The sequence below is a fragment of the Pagrus major genome, chromosome 4, assembly GCF_040436345.1.
Source record: "Pagrus major chromosome 4, Pma_NU_1.0".
NCBI lineage: Eukaryota > Metazoa > Chordata > Actinopteri > Spariformes > Sparidae > Pagrus > Pagrus major.
In genome coordinates this window covers 25,490,030-25,513,129 of record NC_133218.1, presented here as the reverse complement: position 1 = coordinate 25,513,129, position 23,100 = coordinate 25,490,030, and the positions used below count along the sequence as shown (strand labels likewise).

The 23,100-nt window shown below is 40.5% G+C and overlaps 3 protein-coding genes across 3 annotated transcripts; 1 reads left to right on the top strand and 2 right to left on the bottom strand.

Annotated features, from left to right (window-relative positions):
* Positions 1-1,820: 1,820 nt before the first annotated feature.
* Positions 1,821-5,535, bottom strand: nrn1lb (neuritin 1-like b). Its single transcript, XM_073463810.1, has 3 exons — positions 5,481-5,535; positions 3,299-3,446; positions 1,821-2,124 (listed from the first exon to the last, which is right to left on the bottom strand). Exons 1-3 carry the CDS (start codon positions 5,533-5,535, stop codon positions 1,821-1,823), a joined length of 507 nt encoding a protein of 168 aa, XP_073319911.1.
* Positions 5,536-10,486: 4,951 nt separating this feature from the next.
* On the bottom strand, positions 10,487-12,664 carry thap11 (THAP domain containing 11). The gene has a single exon (XM_073463750.1). It carries the CDS (start codon positions 12,327-12,329, stop codon positions 11,496-11,498), a length of 834 nt encoding a protein of 277 aa, XP_073319851.1. The 5' UTR covers positions 12,330-12,664; the 3' UTR covers positions 10,487-11,495.
* Positions 12,665-15,382: 2,718 nt separating this feature from the next.
* gfod2 (glucose-fructose oxidoreductase domain containing 2) lies at positions 15,383-22,409 on the top strand. Its single transcript, XM_073463752.1, has 3 exons — positions 15,383-15,425; positions 16,814-17,182; positions 18,694-22,409. Exons 2-3 carry the CDS (start codon positions 16,930-16,932, stop codon positions 19,593-19,595), a joined length of 1,155 nt encoding a protein of 384 aa, XP_073319853.1. The 5' UTR covers positions 15,383-15,425; positions 16,814-16,929; the 3' UTR covers positions 19,596-22,409.
* Positions 22,410-23,100: the final 691 nt, after the last annotated feature.

Sequence of the window (23,100 nt, the reverse complement as noted above, 5' to 3'; positions counted from 1 at the left end):
ACCACTGACCTTTGCACTTAGCATGTACTTTGTAGTTTATACTTTTTGGTACCTGGCAATTTTGTGTATTGTGTGTCCCTTTTAACCACCCCACAGGGGATGCATGAAGTCATTAACTTAGATAGATTGAAGTTACTGTAAGCAGCACCCAGAATAGAAAAAGCAACACATAACTGCTTAAAAAAAAAAAAAACATGACTGGAAAACAACTGAAAAGGGGTCACATGAAATGACACGGTTTTAAATGCTTCCACACAGAAATCACATTTTCTGATGTTAAACCAGTCAAGCTGATGAATTAAACTTGCGACACAAAAACAATGGTTTACACCCTGTAATAACACTCACCTCTGCATCACCCCTGATTGGATCACAAGCTGAGCTGAACACCTGGCACTAAAACGTCCCTTAAAATCTCCTTTGTCCTAAAAATCATGTGGTATCACTGCAGTTGTGGTAAAAAATAAAGTGTTTACAAAAGAGTATTTACAATAAATATTAGCTTATAACTGAGATTTTTTTTTTAAGTGTGTTTCATTCCCTCTCCACATTAAAGGGCAACTCCACCAACTTTACACATTAAGGTGTGTTTACAGGTCTTGGGGAGTACGACTGCATATGTGAAAAAAGTAGCATGAAACCTTTTGCTGGAGTTACACTTTAACTGTTAACAGCCTATACAAGTATGGTCATGGAATCATCAATCACAATCAATTAAACACTTTTTTCAATTTGAAGGGGTCATCTATAAGAAATGGCCAGAATTCGAAGGTATGGGGGGGGGGGGGCAGCATAACCGCTAACTACTGCTCAGTATTCTCTCTGGCTGTAGCGACTAGCTGCTGTTAGCATGTAGCTCAGTTAGCTGTGGAGCTAAGTGGCTCTATTAGCTGACTTGAGTCAGCCCGCACCTCAACCTCAGATTACAGGAGAGTCACTGTGGTCAACAGGGCTCCCAGGGAACACAGACTGGGACTGAACACTGAAACCAAAAGATGCCAGTTTGAAGACCGGATTTTCAGTGCAGAGGTTATCAACAGCGACTCTGACCAGGATCATGACTCCAGGGACGAGAAGACACAGCAGGCGGGGACAGCAGAGGGAAAGAGAGAGAGAGTTTGGCATCAACAGCGGGTGAAAACAGCATGCAGAGCCGGATTATTTTCACATCTTACTCGATGAGTTGAGGATTTATTTCGACCAAACCAGAGGTGATTGTGGTAGGACAAACCAACTTTTTCATGAGTTTTATTTAGCTTATGTCGAGTTTGAATGAAGAGTGTTTTGTATGAGTTAAAAAAGCAATTAAGCTCATTCGGTGAAAGAGACTTGTATTTTATATTTAGTGAGGAAAATAGGTGTCAAAATATCTCCTTTCATGAAATTTTGTTAACTTATTCGACTAGGTACCGAAGTTGCCGCTTAAACATCCCCCACCTAAAACTGCGTGCAATATCAGACTATCACCTCTTGCAGTTGGGGGTATTAGGAGACAGGAAGGGCTGGGGCTAGCTGCAACACAATATGTAGCCGTCTCTAACATAATGTCAAACTGTTTTGTCATAGCTTTTAAACTAAAATTCTGGCCATATCTTACAAAATGCTCCTTTAATTGTTGTACAGTCCACTTAACTTAATATTTGTTGAATACCTTAACAGGTGCACCACCCCATCCAAGTAAGAAACACTGAAACAAGATCCAGTTATTGAAATCCTTATCTTAGTATTGATATGGCTGACTTGTGAAGAGAGTTAACCCTCGTGTGTTTGGGTCGTAGGTGGAGCAGGACTCATCACTCGGATTAAAACACTTTGGTTAACTAACTCCTGAGCAGGAGTAGTAGGGTGCTGCATACAGGGAACAACAGGGTGGTGATGGTGGGGCTGTGCTTGTATGTTTGCCCTTTCAGTGTTTCCTGGTTGGTCTGGTCGGAGGTGGGAGGGCTCTGGGCTGCAGGCACAGTGCTGGGCGGGAGGGTGGTGCGGCTGGCACACATGTCATAGAGGTTTCCAGAAAACTGCGTCTTCCTGGACTCTTGTCTTAGAGACTCCCAGACGGCCGCTGCTTCTCCAGGACAGCCAGCCAGGGCTGAGTTGGCACAAACGTGAAACGCATTCCACGACCTTCAAGGAACCAAGACAAGAGAGTCAATGTAGAAATGTAATGGCTGCAATGAACCGTTCACCAGGACGTGAGGAGAAAGTAGACTACAATGAAGAGATCACATACAGTTAACCTAACACCTGAGCAGATGTTCAACAATAATGAACACAGTAAGGTTTAACCCTTCATGTTGCTGCAGTGCTGTACAGGTGTACTGCAGGACCCTGTGACATCACAGCTGGGTGTGGTTACAGGTACAACAAAGCACATGTCTGACCACATGCAACAGAAACATCTCTCAGAAACAATGTGTTCCAGACAGGTGTTAGATTTCTCTCTAAAGATGTAATACTTGTTGAGTTTTAAGTAAGTACGTTTTAACAATACTGGTCTGTGTGTCCCATTCGTGAATCGAGGGTTGATGGACTGAGGGTGTAGTAGGCTGTACAGATTGTAAAGCCCACTGAGCCAATGTGATTTTCAATGTTGGGCTGTATAAATAAAATTGACTCGACTACTTGAACAGTATGGTTCAAAAATAATTACACGACTCTATACAGACACATGTATTTCAATTTGAATACATTTGTAAATGATACAATGCTTCATTAATTATAAATGATAATAATGATAAATGACAAAAAAAATCTCTATTCAAAAATGTTATTTATTCATCATGCATTTCGAAAAATACGAAAGTCTCACCAGGACAGCTCTTAATGTAACTATCACAATGGGACATTTTTGGATTGCATTAAAGAAACGTGTCTTAGTCTGTCTGGAAAAAAGTAAAGAATGCCCTGCCTTGCATGTTTTAGATGTTTCTGCCCCGACACACCTGATTCAAATGAATGGGTCATAATGAGGCTTCAGCAGCGCTTGATGACGAGCTGATCATTTGAATCAGGTGTGCTGGGTCAGGGAAACATCTAAAACATGCAGTGCAGGAGGCCCCCAGGAACAGGATGGAAAAACCCTGGAATAGTTGTTCAGACATGGTTATTTGTGTCCCTCCTCAGGAAACCATGAAGGTCAGTGCAAATTTTCATTACGATTCCTAAAGCTCCCAGCAGAGCTGATAAGACTATTCATTAGAGCAGATATGACTTTAACAAATTGAGACAAGCTGTATCAAGACATGCATATTGTTACTGGACGGTTACCACGGTAATGGGCGAACACACACGCACACACCTGCAGATTGCATCGATGTCCTGCGTGTTCTGGTCTTTTTGTGTTTCCACCAAACTGTCCCCAAGTGTGAGTAAACACTGAGCGAAACTCTTGTAGATGGACCCACATGAAACAGGAATAGCAGCTCCGAAACACACCGGGACCAAGCCTAGTAGAGAGGAGGAGACAAAAACAACGTTTAATAGAACAATACACACTGCACCGGACTGCATCAAAACAATATAAATCAATGCGTAGTTGAGGACATTGGAGATGAGAGAGAGAAATAATATCACCAGATTCTTTGGTTTGAGAATTTCATCTTGTGGAGTGAAACATAATGTTTATATGTTTGTAGAGACATGATCCGTCTGGTGCTTAGATGGATCAAACAAATATAAAAATATGTTGTATTCCATTCATCTGGAGGGATTATACTTCCTCGAAGCCAAATTCAGCATAGGACCACAAAGCATGTATGAGCCGTTTGAGCGCATTGATCAGCTCATACGTAACACATCCCTCTGAGACTGGTTTAATTTTTCACTGAAAAGGTTTTACTGGAATATTTGAACATTTCTCTTGAATAGAGGACTTCTGATCAAGTACATTCGTACACTATCCTGACGTGACATCATGAGGGTGAGGAGGTAGATCTCTTCCCGTGCATTGGACCCATACAGTTACTTTGTTTGAAGACATCTCTGAACAAATCAAGCTGTCAGCAGCCTTGCTTTAGCTGTCCCAGGGTCAAAAGTACACCACATTGCCATAGTATGTGGACAACTGAACCCTGTGTGACTATAGGCCACAACAGTTTGTTGTTTCTTTTCCACAAGTTTTTGGATCCTTGCTGCAAGATGATTGATCCAATTCATCCTGCAGGTGTCGGATGAGGTTGAGGCAAGTTGTTCCACAACAAACTCAGAAAACCATTTCTTCATGTTGCAAGCTTTCTGCCAAACAATTGCCAGAAGTCATACATTTATTGGGAGCTATCAGTAGGGTGTGCAGTTCTATTATCTGACTTCTACCTTCAGTCTCTGTCTTTGTTTGAGTGCTTTACAACCGTTGTCATATTCTCCCATTCACACACACATTCATGCTCTGATGGCAGAAGCTGCCATGCAAGGTGCACAAACTCATGACTGACGCACCCAGCGAACAACCATCAGGAGCAACTGTCATTCTGTAACTTCCCGAACGATACTTACCACAAGGTTGAAAACACATGGTTTTCAGATATATCACTACATGATGTAAAATTTTCCTTAATTGAAACTTAAGTCCAAAACATGAAAGAACTTAAATGGCGACATTGGCGTTCACATACTTTTATACATTCACATAGCTTATAAACCTTCGCAATAACTGGCATTACTCATTACTATCATCTTTTCATCTTTATATTTAAAGGAAGTTATTTTACTTACTCTTTAACTTTCAGAAGTGACGTTTCTAATCATTTTAAAGGTTTAGTGAGATATTGCTCCCATTTATTCCTCAGAGACAAAAGCCCAGCTGTGATTCAGCCCCCTCACTGCCCTGGTTGTCCTACATGAGGAGTTTATTAATCACGTATGAATAGGCATCGTAAAAGACTGTTTTATGTTTATTGCTGTTGTAATTTCATTTCTGACTTTCTAGCATGATTTTGCCGCCTTCATCACATTTTATATTTCTCTTTCAAACATTTCATCCTGAGAGCTACAAGTGTTTATTTCCTGTGCAGAAAAAATCTGACTTGAAAAACCGAACTTGGAATACCCTCAAAAAGGATGGATAGAAGAATTCACACCCAATTACATGATGTTGTACACCAAATGCACGCGCACACACACGCACACACACACACACACACACACACACACACAGGGAGAGAGAGACAATCAGAACATGAGGGGACAGTGAGCTTTTCATTAAGGTAAGTGCATTTGTTAAACCTTCGTCTCCTCGATTTCAGACAAGCTGAATGGAAGAGCCGTCATCAGCCATTTAATATCTTTTTATCTGACAAACCTGCTGAAAGTCAACTGAGTTTCTACCCAGTTTACGACGTCTATGTGCAGAAACAGACACGCCAGATAAACTAGAGCCCGTAAGAGAGCACAAAACAGGACAGGCACTTACTTACAAACTTTTTCCAAATGACTTAAACGCACAAAAGTCAACACACACGACACTTAGAAAGAAACATCCTTACTGAGGCAGAGAGCGATGGGCAGCAGCATCTTCACCGTGCCTGGTTGGGACCTCATCGTTCACCCCACCTCTGAACCAGAGGCTCAGCTGTGATGTGAAGCTCCCACTGACTGTAAATCCAAATGGTATGAAGTTGTTGCCTTAAAATGTGATGTGTGTCGACATCCGTTGGGAATACATCAGATTGCAAAAGTAAAGCAATGCACAGAGGCACAACCCGGCTGGATTAACAGTGGAAGGGGGTGATGAATCACAGAGTAAGAGGATGCTGTGTGTGTGTGCGTGTGTGTGTGTGTGTGTGTGTGTGTGTGTGTGTGTGTGTGTGTGTGTGTGTGTGTGTGTGTGTGTGTGTGTGTGTGTGTGTGTGTGCGTGCACCAGGGAGGGGCACAAGGCGAGAGCTTGGAGGCAGCAGACCAATGACAGCATCACAACACAGCACACTGGATTAGAGCTTTCTCATTTCCGGTCTTTAGTATTTAGAGCATTTATTTGAAATACAAATAAATGATATATCTTCTGATAGTGATCAGCACGCTCAGGAACATTATCTGCTTTGTTCATACACATCTACCTGATGCAAAGACATGGTGCAAAGGGCTCTGTCACAAATAGTAGTAGAAGTGAACATGATCAGAAGTGTCAGGAGGAAAACATTTTTTTTTTTTTTTCATGTGGACAGATGGATGACGTCCCAGAGAGGATAAGAGAATCCGGCTCACCTGGGAGTCCAGTGTTGATGCAGAGGGCTCTCTGAGAATAGCAGCAGCCCATGTGAGAATCATTTTCAGCTATGTGGGTCACAAGGGGTTCCTGGAGAATGCTGTGATGCGTTAAACTGCGACAAATTACACCCTGTTTTTAGACTAACGTAACATAAATCTTAAAACACCTTAGTCCCAACTTTCCTCACTTGAATCCCCCTTCCACTTCCTCTCAGCCTCCAGATCCCTCTGCTACACCCCCCCAGATGGCTCACACTCTGTGCATTAGTATAAGTCCTGGTTCACATCTGCATACTGTCACAGGAGAAATGGTAACCCATTGTTAATCTGCAGCTTAAAACAACCATTAACTGCAGAATAATCTGTGTCTGAAGCTGCTGCCATGAATCAATACATCCTGGGAGCTATTTTGGCAGCGGCTCCAACTGTGAGGTCTTCCTGAAAACATCTGTGGCAGCTCAGGGGGTGCAGGTTGGTTTCACAGTCTCACCTTACAGATGTGTTCAGGATCGATCAGGCTGGATGTTGTTAAATGTTAGCCCTGACTTACAATTAAGATAGATCTAACATTTGTACAGGACTAGTGATAGTTTAGGGTAAGGAGAAGGTCCTCTCTGAATGAGTCCTCAAAGGTTTTCCCAGATTAATGTGGAAGAACTTGACCTGATCTCAACCCGGACTGTGAGCCAGTCCTCATCATCCAGCATCAGTGGCCAGCGTGATGCTCTTGTGGCTGAATGGGAGCAAATCTCTGCAGCCAGGATAGAAAATATTGAGAAAAATTTTCACAGGAGAACAGAGGCTGTTAATGCAGCAAATTAGAGTTTTAGATTTGAGATGTTCATTCATTACATCTGGGTATTTGGCAATGTGTTGCCAAATACCCAGATGTAAGCAAGGTGTTATCATGTGTCCCTGTTTCTTTACATATATGTTTCTCCTGCAGCTGAAGCGTTAAACTGGTGCTGTCAGGTGTGTATCCAAGTGTCCAGATACATACAGAGGCATGAAGTGCTTCACTAATCATTCTCCTTTCAGCACAACCACAGAATTTCCACAAATTACTCACCAAGTGTTGTTTTACCTGGTGTTTTCATTGCTCATGCAGTTCAAAGGTGGACATGTTTTGTGTGTTTCAGTGAATCCCAAATTCTGTGACCCACATTAAACAGCTTTTCCACTGTTATCTGATAATCCCACTCACATTTTCTTGGACCAAAGTGCAGTTTTTCAGCTCAAAAATGTGGTGTCATCAATGCAAATATTATTTTATAGACAGCTGATCCGGGAGGGATGCATCCAACGATTTTTTTCATTTTTGATTAATCTGTCTATTATTTTCTCAGTCAACCGATTAGTTGTTTGATCTATACGCTGTCAGACAACAGAGAAAAATGTTGATCAGTGTTTCTCGAGGTCCAATATGATTTCTTCAAATGTCTTGTTTTGTCCAAAACCAAAATATATTCAGATTACTGTCATAGACAAGTAAAGAAACCAGAAAATGTTCACATTTAAGAAGCTGGAAACAGCTATTTTTGACTTTTGTTTCTTAAGAAATTACTAAAACTCAATAATCGATTATCAAGAGTAGTTGGTAATAAACCAATTGTTGCAGCTTGATCTTGGATGTATCACTCTAAATCAAGTTCATGAACACACACTGTATATCACAGTCAGTCAAATGTATCTGCATACCGTATCGAAAAAGCCATCTGTGGAGTATGAAAACATCTTCTTCAGCTTATATACACAATTTCTTCAAACAGTAACTTACTTTAATGGCAAAAAAATATCAAAACACCCTTGAAAACCTCTTGCAGCATAATCATCTCTTGCTCCTCCAGACACATGCTTTGTTTGCTACAGTCACATTTGCACCAAAATAATGCTTAATATTACCATTTTCAACTAAGGCTCTATGTTCAATGTGCTACAGTTCACATAGAGGCATGTGTTCACACTTCTTACCCTCCTGCTCTTTATTGAATTGTCAAAATACAAAATGCAGATATTTTCTGTTAGTACAATCTATGCTCCCTCAGGCTGACCATTGTTTGAAATTATTTAGTGACGATAACCCATTCCTTTTTACTTTCGATATGTTACTTTGAATAGTATAAACGTGTTTTTTTTATATGAAAGTTAATTTAACAAAATAAGGCAAAGTTGTTAGACTGCTAAAGTTTGCCAAAACACAAGCAGCTTTTCAATAACTCTGCCTAAAGAAAATACTAATACTGCAACTGGCAATTTTTTTTATTTAAATTGGCAAATATCGAAATTCTCAGCCCTAAAGTGAGCTGTGACTTTCATTTATTTGAGTGGATAACATATTAATCAGGACAGATGTGACAACCCTTTAAACTGGACTGTGTTCAAAATTGATTAGAACAATTTGACTTCCATGTAGAAAACACAAATGTTGTTAATGTGGCAAGAGTAAAACATTTGCACAACTAAAACAAACAAAAAAAAAGCTAAAAATACCCGGCATCTGCAGCAGACAAATACCACAGCAGAAAATGAATCACCTCGTGTCATGCATTGTATATTTTAAAAAGATCGTACAAACACTCACTAAAAGCTTATGGCATGTGAAGTATGTTACATATTCTTAGAGATACTTTCCAAACATAACTTGCAATTAAAAACTCAAGTGTCATTTGAACCTTTTCTTTCAGCAAATACCATGAATAATAATGAGATTTTATACGCTGGCAAACTTTTTTTTCCAGGCAGAGATAGTACGGTTTTGCTGTATACTCTGACGTCAAACACTGGTTTCTTAGAGTCACGTCTTACTCACATTGTTTCACGTCATCCACACATTACATAATAATTACACTCATAGAATGAAACAATCTGACAGTGGATGCTATCGTCTGGCCTAAATGTAAAGACAGCTGTTGTAAATGGCAGCAGCCATAGAAAAAAGCAGACAGAGTTGTGTAAGTTTGATCGACAGCTCTGGATTAAAGCATTATGCAACACTGTTGGGAGTAAAAAAAAATAAATCCAGATGAGATTAGGATCTGGATCCTCGCTCTCTCCAATGCTCTCTGTCTATCCATTCATCCGTCTCTCCCTCTTTCTCTGTTTCATGTAACAACATTATCACGGTAGGTGTTCAAAATTACACTTTAAAATGCTGGCTGGCGTGATTGCATTACAGCTTTACCTTCATTGGAAGATGTTTGACATTTAGGTGCTTTGATAGGAGAGACAATCAAGCAAATGACCATCCAAGCTGTCAACAAACAGTCGGATAGATAAAGCAAATTAGGCCGTATAGACAGGAGGTAAACCTCCGCTCTTCAATCTTTTATTCCACCGCCATCTAGAGGGAGGAGATAAGGCTGCAACATCAGCGCTGTCAAAAACATTTTGATACCGAGATCAACCTGTGAAAAAGTCTAAAAAGTCCATAAATCAATAATTTATCATACACTGTATATGTACGATCGCTGAAACTATGGTGCTGAGATGATTAGTCAAGGCGCAGAGAAAGAATTAATTATTTAATTAACGTGATTAATGAAGTAAAAATAGCAAATCACTTGCTGGAAATGGTTTCTCAGATTTGCTGTCATTTACTGATGACAAAAATAAGTATTAAAGACACTATTTCATCTTTTAATGGCCACTTTTCATTAGTTTTAGACAATTTAAGGCCTAGACTAAAACTATTCATTAATAAACCACACATAGTAATAACAGCATGAATCAATCACTCAAAAAGAAAACCACTGAAATCTGAACAGGAACATTAGTGCCTCATGAGCTCTGTGAGAATATTTCCAAGAATGATTCAGAAGAGAGTTAAAATGATGCTTCACACGCTTCACAATATTCATCTTAATAAGGCAACAGTTTGTTCAGGACGCTAACACTGACACAGTAACTGTTGAGTGAGGCTTTAGGCACCAGCTCGTGCAACAGGTGTATAAAACAGGGCAGCAGTGTTCAGATTACATGTTTGAGTTCATGTTTCACTCTCATCACAAATCTTACAATTGAGGATTTAATATGATACAAGTTTTATACCTTTTCCACAACTTAAAAAAAAAAAATTGTCCTACTTGACAACAGAGCTTCAGCTACTGGTTTTAATCTCTTCTCGTCCAAACAAGTGCTCCTGACAGATGACGGATGGTGGTTGAGGTACTTGAAGCTGAAAAACTTTTTTTTTTCAAAACACCCAACAGACTATCTCTACTTTGTGACACTGGACAAAAACAGGACACATATCATGACTTGATAAATTATTCAGAGTGAAGCAGCATTATTTCAAAATGAAATTTACTTTGAAATGAGAGCAGAGCAGAGCTGTCGCATCAAGTTCAAGAATGAGAAATGTGTGTAACATCCTGCAGCACAAAACACTCATGAACAGGACAGAAAGACGCAGCCACTAAACGTCTGCGTGAAGAAACAAAATCACACTGAAACAAGTATCTGACATGTTCAAGTTACATATCGTATCGTGACAAAATGTTTTCCTCGTATTTCTCTTAAGATTTCCTTATAAAAGGTTGAACAAATGTAGCTTAATGCATGTCTTCAAGAAACATTCTTTAATAAGATTACAACTTTTGAGCGCCCCTTCAAGTTTTGATGAGTTCCTTTAAGTCCATTTTCTTTGCACAAATGTCCTCAGTGAAAAAAAATAAAGGAAAACAACTGAAGGTTCCTTGAACGGCGACTCAGATTAAGTCGTGGTAGTTTTACTCCATCGATCTACCAACACTTTAAGAGTGCCAAGAATAGTGTTTTGTTCACAAAAAATCCTATGAATATTTCATCTTAGCTCTGCAAATCTATCGTGAGATTTTTCTGGACAACCATCTAATTTAAATTCATAGGCAACGAAATAAAAACACTAAGAGAAATCTTTAATAGAAAAACTCTATGTAACTAGGCAGTTATGAGCATCTTCCTCACCTGTCCTCCCATCAGTCTTTATCAATGTGTGAGCCCCTCTACTTGGTAAGTCTGTGCAAACTATGAGCCATGGCTGAATGGATAAAATGTGTGTTATTGACCTTGGTTGGACTGCAGGCCAATGGTGGGTTTCTAAGTACTGTCATTACCAATGAGATTATTAATATAAGCTACATAAACTAGCCAGCCAACTTTTCTTACATCAGGCCTACGAAAAATCAGTTCTACTTGTTGAAAATAAATTGTCATCGCTCACAGCTTCATACAAAATAGGGCTGGATCAGCTGTCTTCAAGCACCTCCGTTAGTCTGAGTCTCTGACACGGGTCATCTCCAGTGATGTTCACCCATCAGATTTTCTTCCGGACGCTGAAAGCCACAGAGTTCCCGTACAGCAGCCGATCCCGCTCCCGCACCTCCTCCTGCAGCTTGGCCTCGGCCACCCGGAGCTGGCGGATGGTCGCCTTCATCTCCTTCATCTTCACCTCCATCAGTGCGATGATGTCCCGCTGCTCGTTCAGTTTCCGCAGCAGCTCGGCGGACGTGGTGCCGGTGGTCAGAGAGTACGAGTGGTCCAGCGGGCTGCTGGTCACACTGACGTACTGCAGGGCCGGCTGGTGTACCGTGGACCCGGTTTCGACCGATGAGTCGTCGCCGATCAGCTCTTCGGGGTTGCTGATCGGCGCGGTGTAACAAGTCCCCTCTGACTGGGCGGGCAGCCGCGCCGTGCCCAGGTACTCCCCGTTCTGGCCTATCTGAACCACGGTGATGGTGTCGTCGCTCGCCTCGCCTCCAGCAGTGCCCTCGGCTCCCTCCGCCGTGCTGCCCAGTACGCTGGCTAGGACGATCCCGGAGGTGGCTGCAGCAGCTGTTGCAGGAACCGCCGCGGACACCTTCCTGCCTCTGCCCCGCCGACTCCTGCGCTCATTCACCCCTCGCAGGGGGAAGAGGGACGGTACTCTGATGGTGTAGGTCTTCCTCCCTCCCGCGAAATGCACGCTGCAGACTCGGTGTCCTGTGGTGGGCTGGAAGGTGCTGAAGCAGCCGCTGACCCCGGCCCGGGAGATGTTCCTCAGCCACAGCTCCCTCAGCGTGGTGTCTTTGGGAAATGTGTAGAAGCGCAGGTCCCGGTCCCGGTGCGAGTTGTTGTAGCAGCCAGGGACACAGCAGGTGAACCCGGGCATGTTTGCTTCAACGCCGAGGCTACGAGCACGGTCTTCGGGTGAAGTTTAGGTTATTTTATTGTTGTTTCTTTTTTCTATGCGTTGTTAAAAAGCTCAGTGGCCTGCAAGCGGAACTACACGTCCCACAACGCTAACAACTTCCTGTTTATTTTTCACCAAAAGTGAGCCGCTATTCCTCATACGACGACTGAATCCACCCGAAAATATCCGGACTCGAAGCACACAGAGCTTGAAATTGTGCTGAACTCGAGGCTGATATTTTATTTTCGGCGGTAAATGTCTTCATTTGTTCTTCGCAGTGTTATCAAGCCAACCGTCATCCACTGAGAACTAAAAGTCCCACAATCCTTTGCGCTTCCTGTCCAAGTCCGTTAGTAAACGAGCGCCCCTGCTGGTCAGTCTGTGGTAATGCAGGGCAGAGCTCAGCCGACAGATGCAGACTACTGGATTGTTTCCATACAAATATTTGTGTTTACTTGCAATACAGGCGCACAGACACAATGTCAGCAGTTAGAAGAACAATACATTAATAAATATATTTTAAAAGTTTTGAAATTACCATCTATCTATAATTATCTCTTTGCATTAATGCAGATTATTTTCCATGTATAATAACACTGGTTTATTTAAGGCTCTGCCCACCCACACAGGTGTTTTCAACTATACTGGCGGATAAAACTCTAGAAATCCTGGGAATAGCTCTTATGTAAACAAACTCTATGAACTAATACATCCTGGGAAAAGGTGAAATTAGGTAACAATTCTGAAGGTGGACCATAGGTGTTTTAGGGCTTTCTATTAAGAATTTCCAAATAAAGCTGATTAATATCCTCATCCTCAAGCTGAACACATCTAAACCCAACCAGAAGTGTTCAATATTCACCCACCAAAATGCAAATGCAATCAATGGTTTGATGGTGTTTTGGTCAATTCTTAAACAATACGCACTAGCTACAGCTCATTGTACAGCCAAGCCTGCATAGCTGCATGTGGTAGTAACCTTTATCCACCACCTGATGGCCTTATAGATCCCTCCTGTGTGACTGAGTGTGTGCTGGCACCCACAGGGGAGCATCAGCCTCAAATCTCCCCATGAAGGATGTGCTGGTTTGTTTGTCGGATTTCATAGGTGTGTGGTTGAAGATTTCTACACTGCACATCTGTCGTCTTTCCTACAACTACTCCACCTGTCAGACACATCTGGCATTAATCTACAGATCCTCATGTCAAACAGTTATCTGCATGTCAACACATCTGTAGCTTGAAGTGTATATCTGACATACTGACATTTCCTTAACTGAAATTTGTTCACATCTAAGAAAACAGAGTACAAGGAATTCAATTGAGCTTCAAAACCATACATGATCAAATAATAAATCCTAAACAATCATCTTAAGTAAAAAAAATAATAATAATAATTAAAAAACTGAACCACTAAAGATGCAAAACATAAAAGATGCTTCATGGACCTGAGCACTGTAAACTCGGGTATGGCTCCAATATCCTTTGTGGGGAAAAAATGTTTTCATGGTGCCTTAACTGAACAGAGTTAATCAGTGTTAACATAATCTGAAACAAGAGGAATTTGATTTTTTGTTTTAGTCACACTAGAACTGTTACTCAATCCCCTGGTCTCAGAGTGTCCTGTACTGCAAACTGCACAAAGGTCTGTTGGTATCAATCATTTTCCAGTTTTTGTGACAACAATTTAGGCACTGGAAATACAGTCTCAGTTTCTGGAAAATGTAGTTGTCTAATGAAAATCTTAATTACTATTTTATCTGAGAGTAGTTTGCTACTGTCGCTTCATTTTTCTGTCCACCCTCATCTCGTACATATACTCATCTTGCAGGGCGCTCAGTGTAGATTCCTCCAAAGAATCAGTTAACATGATCACAGATGAGCCATAATATAAATACAGAAGAGTTCAGTAAAATGTTCAGTGTAGAAAAAAAAAAGAAAAATGGAAAAAGTCAAAGAACTATTCAAAGACATATATTTCTCCATATCGGCATGTTTTTCCTGCAGGTTGACATCTCTGTTCATAAATAGCAGTGGTGTTGCCCTACATTTTCCTCTGTCATCAGATGACAGTAATGGAGAGAAAGTTCAGAAGAAGTTTGGACTGTAGGCCGAAAAAGGACCGACACTGTCATACTTTTGGCTCGTCTTTGAATGTAACACTAAAAAGAAATGTGGGAGCATTCTTAGGGTTTGTTGAAACAAGTCTGTGCTGCGAGCGGAGTGGTTTGGCACAGAGTTTCATGCACTGCGGTACCATTTCTCATGGTGCTGACGGTCCTTATTGGAGTCCTGATCTCTTACACTGGGATTCAGTGAATTTTTAATCTCTTTGGAGAATTCATCGTCTCCCGGCATGGCCTGGTAAAAGGTACAATATGGAAAATTATACTGTATTAACTTCGCAATCAAGGTTGTGACTGGCCTCAGAGAGAGCTTCAATCTGTCTTACAGTTCCTCAGACAAGACGCACTTTTCAAACTCAATTAACTGAGACCCACAAAACAATACAGAAACTTTCATTTGCTCCATCTCATGACAAAAAAGTCACCTGAGCAACACTGGTGACAATGTAGGCGTCACACAATCACATAATAAAACCAAACCTCATTAAAATTGTGTTTTAATGAATCAAATGCCTTAGACAGAGGACAAAAAATGTTTACACGGAGTAATTTGGAGGAGTTACAACGTTACAAGCAACGCACTGAATCATGGGAAAACACGATGCTCGACTAAAGAACGCACTTGCCCCAGGGGCACAAATTATCAAAATTATTTTTTAATGACCCACCTTTTTGTCTGCAAAATAACATGTTTCACAGGAACGATTCTAGGCGAGTTTTGGTGCTCACACGCGTGCTGAAAAAGCCTTTTTTTAGCTCGTCTAGCTAGCTAAAGGTATCGATGTACCCCATAGTCTATCCGCCGCTGGTGACACATCTCCAGCCTCAGTTAGCATCTCCGTCTCTCCCCACAGTCCTGTCGTTGCTACTGAAGTAACCATTAGCAACTGGGCAGCGCCCGGCGGAGCACCTTCAACCGCTGTCGATGTTGTCCTCGTAAACTCAGCAGGTAGTTAATGGTACATTTTATTATGGGTTATTTTTTATACCAAGGTTAAAGACCGTTTGATCAATTTAACTTTGTATATTAACTCTGTAAAGTACCGACGTATATTGGGAGCTTTTTGAGTTCGCTTTGCGACTGTCTGGCCGGCTAGCTAACGTGCTAGCTACATTATCAATAACCAAGTCTAGCTAGCTTTAGTGTGTGGTGTGAACCTTAGCTATCCGGAGCACACCCGCCTATAATAGTCAAAGTAGTGGCCACCTCCGCTAGTTTGTGGTGTCTTAAAAAGTATGGCTAATGCCTCACTAATATTAACCTCGACAGCGATAATATTGAGATGCATGGCTTTGTTATCTGACCAGCCGGGAGCAACACAGCACAGCACGGCTACTTTTCAGAGAGAGTGGGGCTTCATCTGCTCTTCGCATGGTTAATGTATGTTTGGTCACAGTGTATATTTGAGCACCGAGGTGATGTAGTGTGAAAAAGAGAGAGATTATCTTTCGAGGGTTACACAGGTAATGCAGGTGCACAGGCACATAGTTGCTGGACAGTCGTGACTACTGGGAGGTCAGTGAGGCACAGTGTCAGCTCCAGCCAGCTCTACTCATATCCTCTCATAAATATATATATAAATTATATGATAATGTGACATTTTTATGTTTTATTTTTGCACATCCTCATCAGAGCCCAGCCAATAAAGAGCTGCTCAAACCACCCTCCTTTTCAAAAGTAAATAATACTATGTGCAGGTGCTACAATTACATAGATGACTGAAATCAACAGTTACAAGTCCATAAAAGTTTGATTAGGAGGTCATAAAAGGTGAGTGGAGAGTTTGGTAGAGCCTCAGGTGAGCAAGTGGCACTGAGTCAAGGATGAATGTCTTTTGATGTTATTAGATAAATCCAGCTGTTCTGTGTGAAAGTTCTTGTACATAAATGCCATTAAATAAGTATTTTAATAAGTCACACAATGAACATAAATTGCACTTGTTTCAGAGGTAGAGATGACGTTGACTTTTGCTGGGTGTGGAACATCTGAGGAATGGCATGTTAACTATGTAGCAGGACACAATGCGAGTAGCTGTCACAGACCGATGATAAGAAAAACCAGTCTAGGCCTCCATTGGACTTGTTTGTCCTCTCTGTTGGTGCAGTCATTAGAGCTCACAGATCAGATTTTGATATAGATAACATGGTTTAATGTCTGATCTTTCGTCCTGCATCACAGTAAAGGGTTCATCTGAACTTATTTAACAGTTTTGCTGATATATGATGAGTGCTCTTATGTACATGGTCATTATTTGCCATCTTAAGTTGAAGTAATATATGGAAACGGCCTAAAATCCATTAAGAAATGTTCTTTAGTCTGTTCTTTTATTTTTACAGGTACCGTAAGCTCTCCACACAGAAAAGCCCTTGACAGACTTGTGAATCATAGGCTGTTGGGATGTTTGTGAGGCTGGCCATGGTTAACACGTAAGGTCCCAGTGAGTGGCACTGACATGTTGCCAGGAGTTGGTGTGTTTGGCACGGGGAGCACAGCCCGAGTGCTGGTCCCGTTGTTGAAAGCTGAAGGCTTCGAGGTTCATGCACTCTGGGGGCGAAGTGAAGAGGAAGCGTGCTGCTTGGCAAAAGAGCTTGGCATCCCATTTCACACCAGCCGATCTGATGATGTCCTGCTGCACCAAGATGTTGACCTTGTTTGCATCTATATTCCACCCTCAATGACGAGGCAGATTGCTGTCAAAGCACTGGGTAAGTTGAGCCTACATATAATACATGCAGTCACTCCATTACAAGCTAAAAACATACAGCCTTGCTGTGAAAAAAGAGAGTATTGGTGGATATTTAAAACATTTAAAAACTGGGTTTTTTTTTTTTTATATAATTCTTTACATTTCAGAATTTTTTGGGTTCATGTGAGAGATGACACTCAAATAAGATCAGTTTTCCTCCTAAACAGCAGGTTCAGGTCTTGCAATCCTGTTTTCACTTGCACTGTATTTACAGCTGAGTTATACAAATTTGCTAGCTGGGCGTGGCAGGTCAGCTCTGGGACAGATTTGAATTTTTTGTGACTGTAATGACAGTAGTCCTTCTACTCCTGTAACGTATTTCACAAGGTTTATTTATGCTTGAGATGTGATTAATGATAATCATAGCCATGACCACAAGGAACACAGTAATTTGATGGAAAAAAGCCCAAAACTAAACTATAGACAAAACCTACAAAATCCCCACATCTCACATCACTTATTAACGCCCTGAAGCAAACATAATCCACACACTGTCGTATCAGCAGATCTATAACGTTAACTTACTGTATCTGATGGAATTCCTGAGTGTTGACCTCAGCTTCCTGTTTTAGTTGAAACTTCCTGAGTGTGTCCCCGCCAAAGGACTTAATCCCTGGCACTGCTTCCAAGGGGGACTGAAGGCCACCAATCTCCATCTATAAAAACCATGCACATCCTCTGTGTTATCACATGTGGCTGCAGGAGAATGTTGACTTTTTGTTTATTCATACCAAACTCCAGCAGCTGGGCAGTAATGCCATCTAAGGCAATCAAGTCCACAGTGGGTCTGAGCGCTGAGACACCAAGTCCACCCTGAGTCTTCAAATCATATTTGATATACACTCAGTTGGCATTTTTATAGGTACAACTAGCTAAAACAAATGCAGTCTAATATAGCAATTATAAATCTTGTTTTAGTAGGCATTGAATCAACGTTATGGTCATTTTGGACGCTGCAAGTTGGTTTGGGATGCTGTTGAATTGTTTAGGGTTATTCTGAGAACTGTTTCTAAAAATGTTGTCTGCCCTGATTGATTAAAATGTAGGTAGCAACTTGCTGAGAGTTGCAGCGATTATATCGGTTTCAATGTATACCATGGTATGAAAATTGATTTTGAAAATTGATTGAAATTTCAAACCACATTTGCTTATCTATGGTATCACATTCTACCATGTTAGTGTTATTTATTTATTTTTAAAATTCAAGGTAACATCAAGTTTCTTGTGAACATGATGCTCACAAGCGTCACCATCAAAAAAAAAAGCACAATTCAAAGAAAAAAATCAACTGTTATCCTTTTAATTGCTGTTGCAATACAAGATAGCCAAAACTCACAACAGGGTTTAATGTGAGAGGTAGAGATTTGCAAGATTGTATCTTTGAAATTTAGATTTTTTATTATTATTGAGTTTACTCTATTTAATTCAGTTTTATCTACATAAAAATAACCCCTGCCTTTCTCTCTGCAGGTATAGGTAAGAATGTTGTGTGTGAGAAAGCTGCAACTGCTGTGGATTCATTCAAGATGGTGACTGCCGCCAGATACTACCCCCAGCTGCTCAGCATTATGGGTAATACCCTGCGCTTCCTGCCAGCTTTTGTTGCAATGCGCCAGCTGCTGGTGGAGGGGTATGTTGGCGAGATGCAGGTGTGTGATGTCCGAGTTTATGGCCCCAGTCTCCTGGATCAGTCGTACGGCTGGACATGTGAGGAGCTGATGGGCGGAGGCGGTCTGCACACCGTCGGCTCCGCCATTATTGACCTTTTGAGTTACCTAACCAGTGCACGGGCCCAACGTGTTCACGGCTTATTGCGGACCTTTGTGCAACAAAATGGTTTGATCCGAGGCATCCGCCGCGTCACCAGCGATGATTTTTGTTTCTTCCAGATGTTGATGGGTGGAGCTGGGTCGAGCTCCGGTGGTGTGTGTTGCACTGTGACCCTGAATTTCAACATGCCAGGGTCATTCGTGCACGAGGTCATGGTAGTTGGATCCACTGGGAGACTGGTTGCCAGGGGAACAGAACTGTATGGGCAACGCAATGGGAGCACAGGTGAGGAGCTGTTGCTAGGTGACAGTGGATGGGTGGGGCCAGAGGTGAAAGACATGCCCCTGCCTCACCTGCAGGGGCTGAGCTCCATGGTAAAGGCACTGAGACAGTCTTTTCAGGCTCACGAGGAGCGCAGGTCGTGGGCGCGAGGACCGGTTGCCATAGCATCTACGTTTGAAGATGGTTTGTACGTACAGACGGTGGTCGAGGCGGTGAAACGGTCCAGCTGTAGTGGAGAATGGGAGTGTGTTGAGATCATGAGTCAGGAGCCAGATCCGAATCACAACCTGTGTGAGGCTCTGCAAAGAAATAAGAACTGAATCTATTTATACACCCAGTGCAACTACTTCATGTGTCTGACAGAACTGGGCTCTGAATGTTTGTCCTTTAATTCCGCTGCTGAGGCAGTTTACTTTACCCATGACTACTTTTTGCATTTTTTTTACATTCTGTCTCAATTTGAGCAGAATATTTTGGTTTCGAAAACATGACTTTGTTGTGGATGTTTATACCCTCAAAGTTTTAATTAGTTTTTACACTTAACATGTTAACCACAGCTCCATTATTCCGATTCTCAACAGAAGATATTATAGTAGCGTAGTGTATTTTAGCGTGTCTTTGCCCTGTTGACATGTTTATTCCCTGTACCATGCTAAAATGTAGTCCTAATTCTCACTGAAGCCTGAAGTCATGACTGCAAGTTTCCTGCTAAATAAGGTTGATCGAGGTCACCTGTCAGTAAGGCACCACACCTATGTCAAATATTGGAAAAGAGATAAATTACTGGGAGTCTAAAAAACAGCCTTTCAGTGGATGTGTGACCATTGTCTTTATCCTCATTTTAAGCAGTTTCTCTGGATACATTTCTGTGTATTTAGGAACATGTATGTAGGTTATTGTATTTTATTGATAGTTGGAGATAGATCAAATAAGCTTATACCTTATCCTTGCTATAGGAAAAGAGCACAGCTTTTCCTGAGGTTTGCCAGATCATTTTGAATAATTCATCTTTTAGCAGTTAAGTCATCAGACCATCAGTGTTTAAAGTGTTTGCCATGAACCAGTTTTGGGTCAGGACCTGTTATAGAGAACCACAAAGTTTTTGTACTTTATCAGTAAGTTAATAGTTGGGTCCTTCACAATTTTCTCCAACCCCTAAATTTTGTGATTATGCTCAGATTATAAACCAGCTGTAAGTGTACAGTCCAATAGGAGAAAACATTTTAATCTCTATTGTACATAACATTTCAATGTTGATGTATTTTGGTGGTAATTTATTCCAGCAGTAGCACCTTATTCTGAAAGGAAGTGTTTACCTCAGACATGAATGTGAATATAAAAGCATGAGGATGATTTGACTAACAAAACACTTTCACTGTTCACAGTGTGGTGACTGGCAGGATTCAAATGACGGTTCAGTGGAGGTCAATCTCTGTTGTGTTAAAATAAGACTAATGGAGCTGTGCAGAGTTTAGTTTTATTTTATTTTTTAATTTTTGTATAATGATAAGCAGACATTTGAAAAGTGGAGGCGGTGTTGTGTCATGGCATGCTATGACAAACATAAAATACCAGGGATTGAGTAAAATAAGCTATGTAGAATTAAGACTAATTTGTAGCATCGCCCCACAAAATGCTCAAACATCAAAGTGATACATCTTATCTTAAGTCTTTTTTGATTATTACTCGCACCATGCAGGCTAGACAAGTGTAAGAAGTTTTTAGTTTCCTTCTTCCTTCATCCATATTCTCACTGTGTTCGATCATCATGTGATTAAAATATATTTCATCCAAATAAGTACGCTACTCCAAGAACCTTTGATGTGGGTGATAGCACCACACAGCCGCAGGCTTTTTATGAATATATTTGGAAAACGCTGGCATAGGACATGTGGAATGTCCCTCAGAGAGGTGTTTATAGTGATGTTTGTTATTGGTTTCCACTGTTAAAACTTGCCACCAATAAATAATTTTAACCATAGACACTGACTGTGAAGAAGGAAACTACTTATTTCTAACAGCCACCTGTCAAGTTTACACAGGGTGATGCTCAAAGGATTAACTTTAGGTGGAGTATCGCATTAAATCTTATATTGGCACAAACAGGCTTGTCCTACAATTATTACAGATTGGTGTCTGATAAAAGTCGATACAAAGCCTGAGGGTATTTGACAACTAAATGAGTTTAAAATGTGTGTGAAGAGTTTGTTTACATGTGCTAACCATTGAAGTAATTTTATTTGTTTTTACAAGATTTTTTTCATGCAACCTATGCATTTAAAATTATTACAGATTTTCAAATCCAGAGAGTGAAACCTTACTAATTTTTATCATTAAGTACAATCACTGGATTTGACTTGTGTGAGAGTATAAATGTGTACCTCTCTAACTCAGACCAAGAGAAGGAAGTGTAAACAGGTTGTGGTTGTAGTCACTCACTGCATCTCAGTACTGCTGCATATCCTAAATAATATTCACCTGCACCGCTCTTAATGCTGAGACAGGAGGTGTTGACAGAAGCAGTGTGCTGGTTTGATTTGATCGGTCTGTTCATGACACACGCAGGATTGTATTGGGAAAAAATAAAATTGTGTTTGTATATCACAGTTTCCAGCAGACAAGGATACATACACCTTACACGCTTACCTCACGCTATCCCAGCAGTGCTTTACAAAAACAATTCATCAAGTTTACATCAAGTTTCTTCATAAAACACATCATACTTGCTTGCAGAATATTAAAATACATTCCAACTGAGTTTTCACCATCTTGTTAAGAGGTGTTTTGGGGTTTTTGCACTGATAACTGCTAAAATGCCACATAATTAATATGCAGTGTGGTGCTTGTGCCAGCCAGCTCGCTGCAAAAATGAATTTAACATTTGTGTGTATGAGGAAGACTTTTTGTATTTATTTATGTCTTGTGGAGAAAGTTTCCCATCGTTTATTCTGTTCAGTGTTTGTGTTTTCAGCCTGTGAATTTCTGTTTAAAGCTGTAATATTTAAATTGTTTAGATTTAGTGTTGTTTTAATTGATAATATGGCTTTTTGAGCACAATGTGTTGCATTTAAGTTGGGAACTGATCTGTTTATCTGCCTGACAGACATTTCCTTTAATAAAAACAATTGTATTCATCCAGTGTCCGTCGTCACACTTCAGTTCGATTCTGTTAAAAAAAAAAAAACCTACCTGTATTTGCCAGTTTTGTCTTTAGATAATAGAAAAACAGACTCAGATATTACAGTAATACTGTTCACACAATTTTAACATTTTTAATATAATCCATTATTTCATATTTCTGCTTTAGCTCTGATGAAGCAGCATACAATCTGCAACTTAACTAGCAGTGTTATAACACGTACCCAAAAGTCATACTAGAGTAAAAGTAAAGATATCATGGTAAAATATTACTTTGGTTAACATGAAAGTCACTCATTGCCGGTAGTACTTGAATAAAAGTCTGATATGATAAGTATCTGATAATAAATGTACTTAGTATCAAAAGTAATTTTCTGTCAATAAATGTATGTTTCAAAAGTACAAGTAATAGTAAGTTATACATGTATTTACATGTATATATGGTTATACTAATTAGCAGACACAATAATCAGTATATTTCTGATTATTGGAATTGATGGGTTTTTTAAAAAAAAAAATCAATGAATCAAAAGCTTGCTTCTGATGCAACATGTAGTCTGCAAATGTAGTGGATTAAAAAGTACAATATTTGCCTCCAAAATGTGGTGGAGTGGAAGTATAAAGCAGCAGAAAATAGAAATACTCAAGGAAATAGTATTTAAAGCTGGAGTATGGAGCATTTGTCTC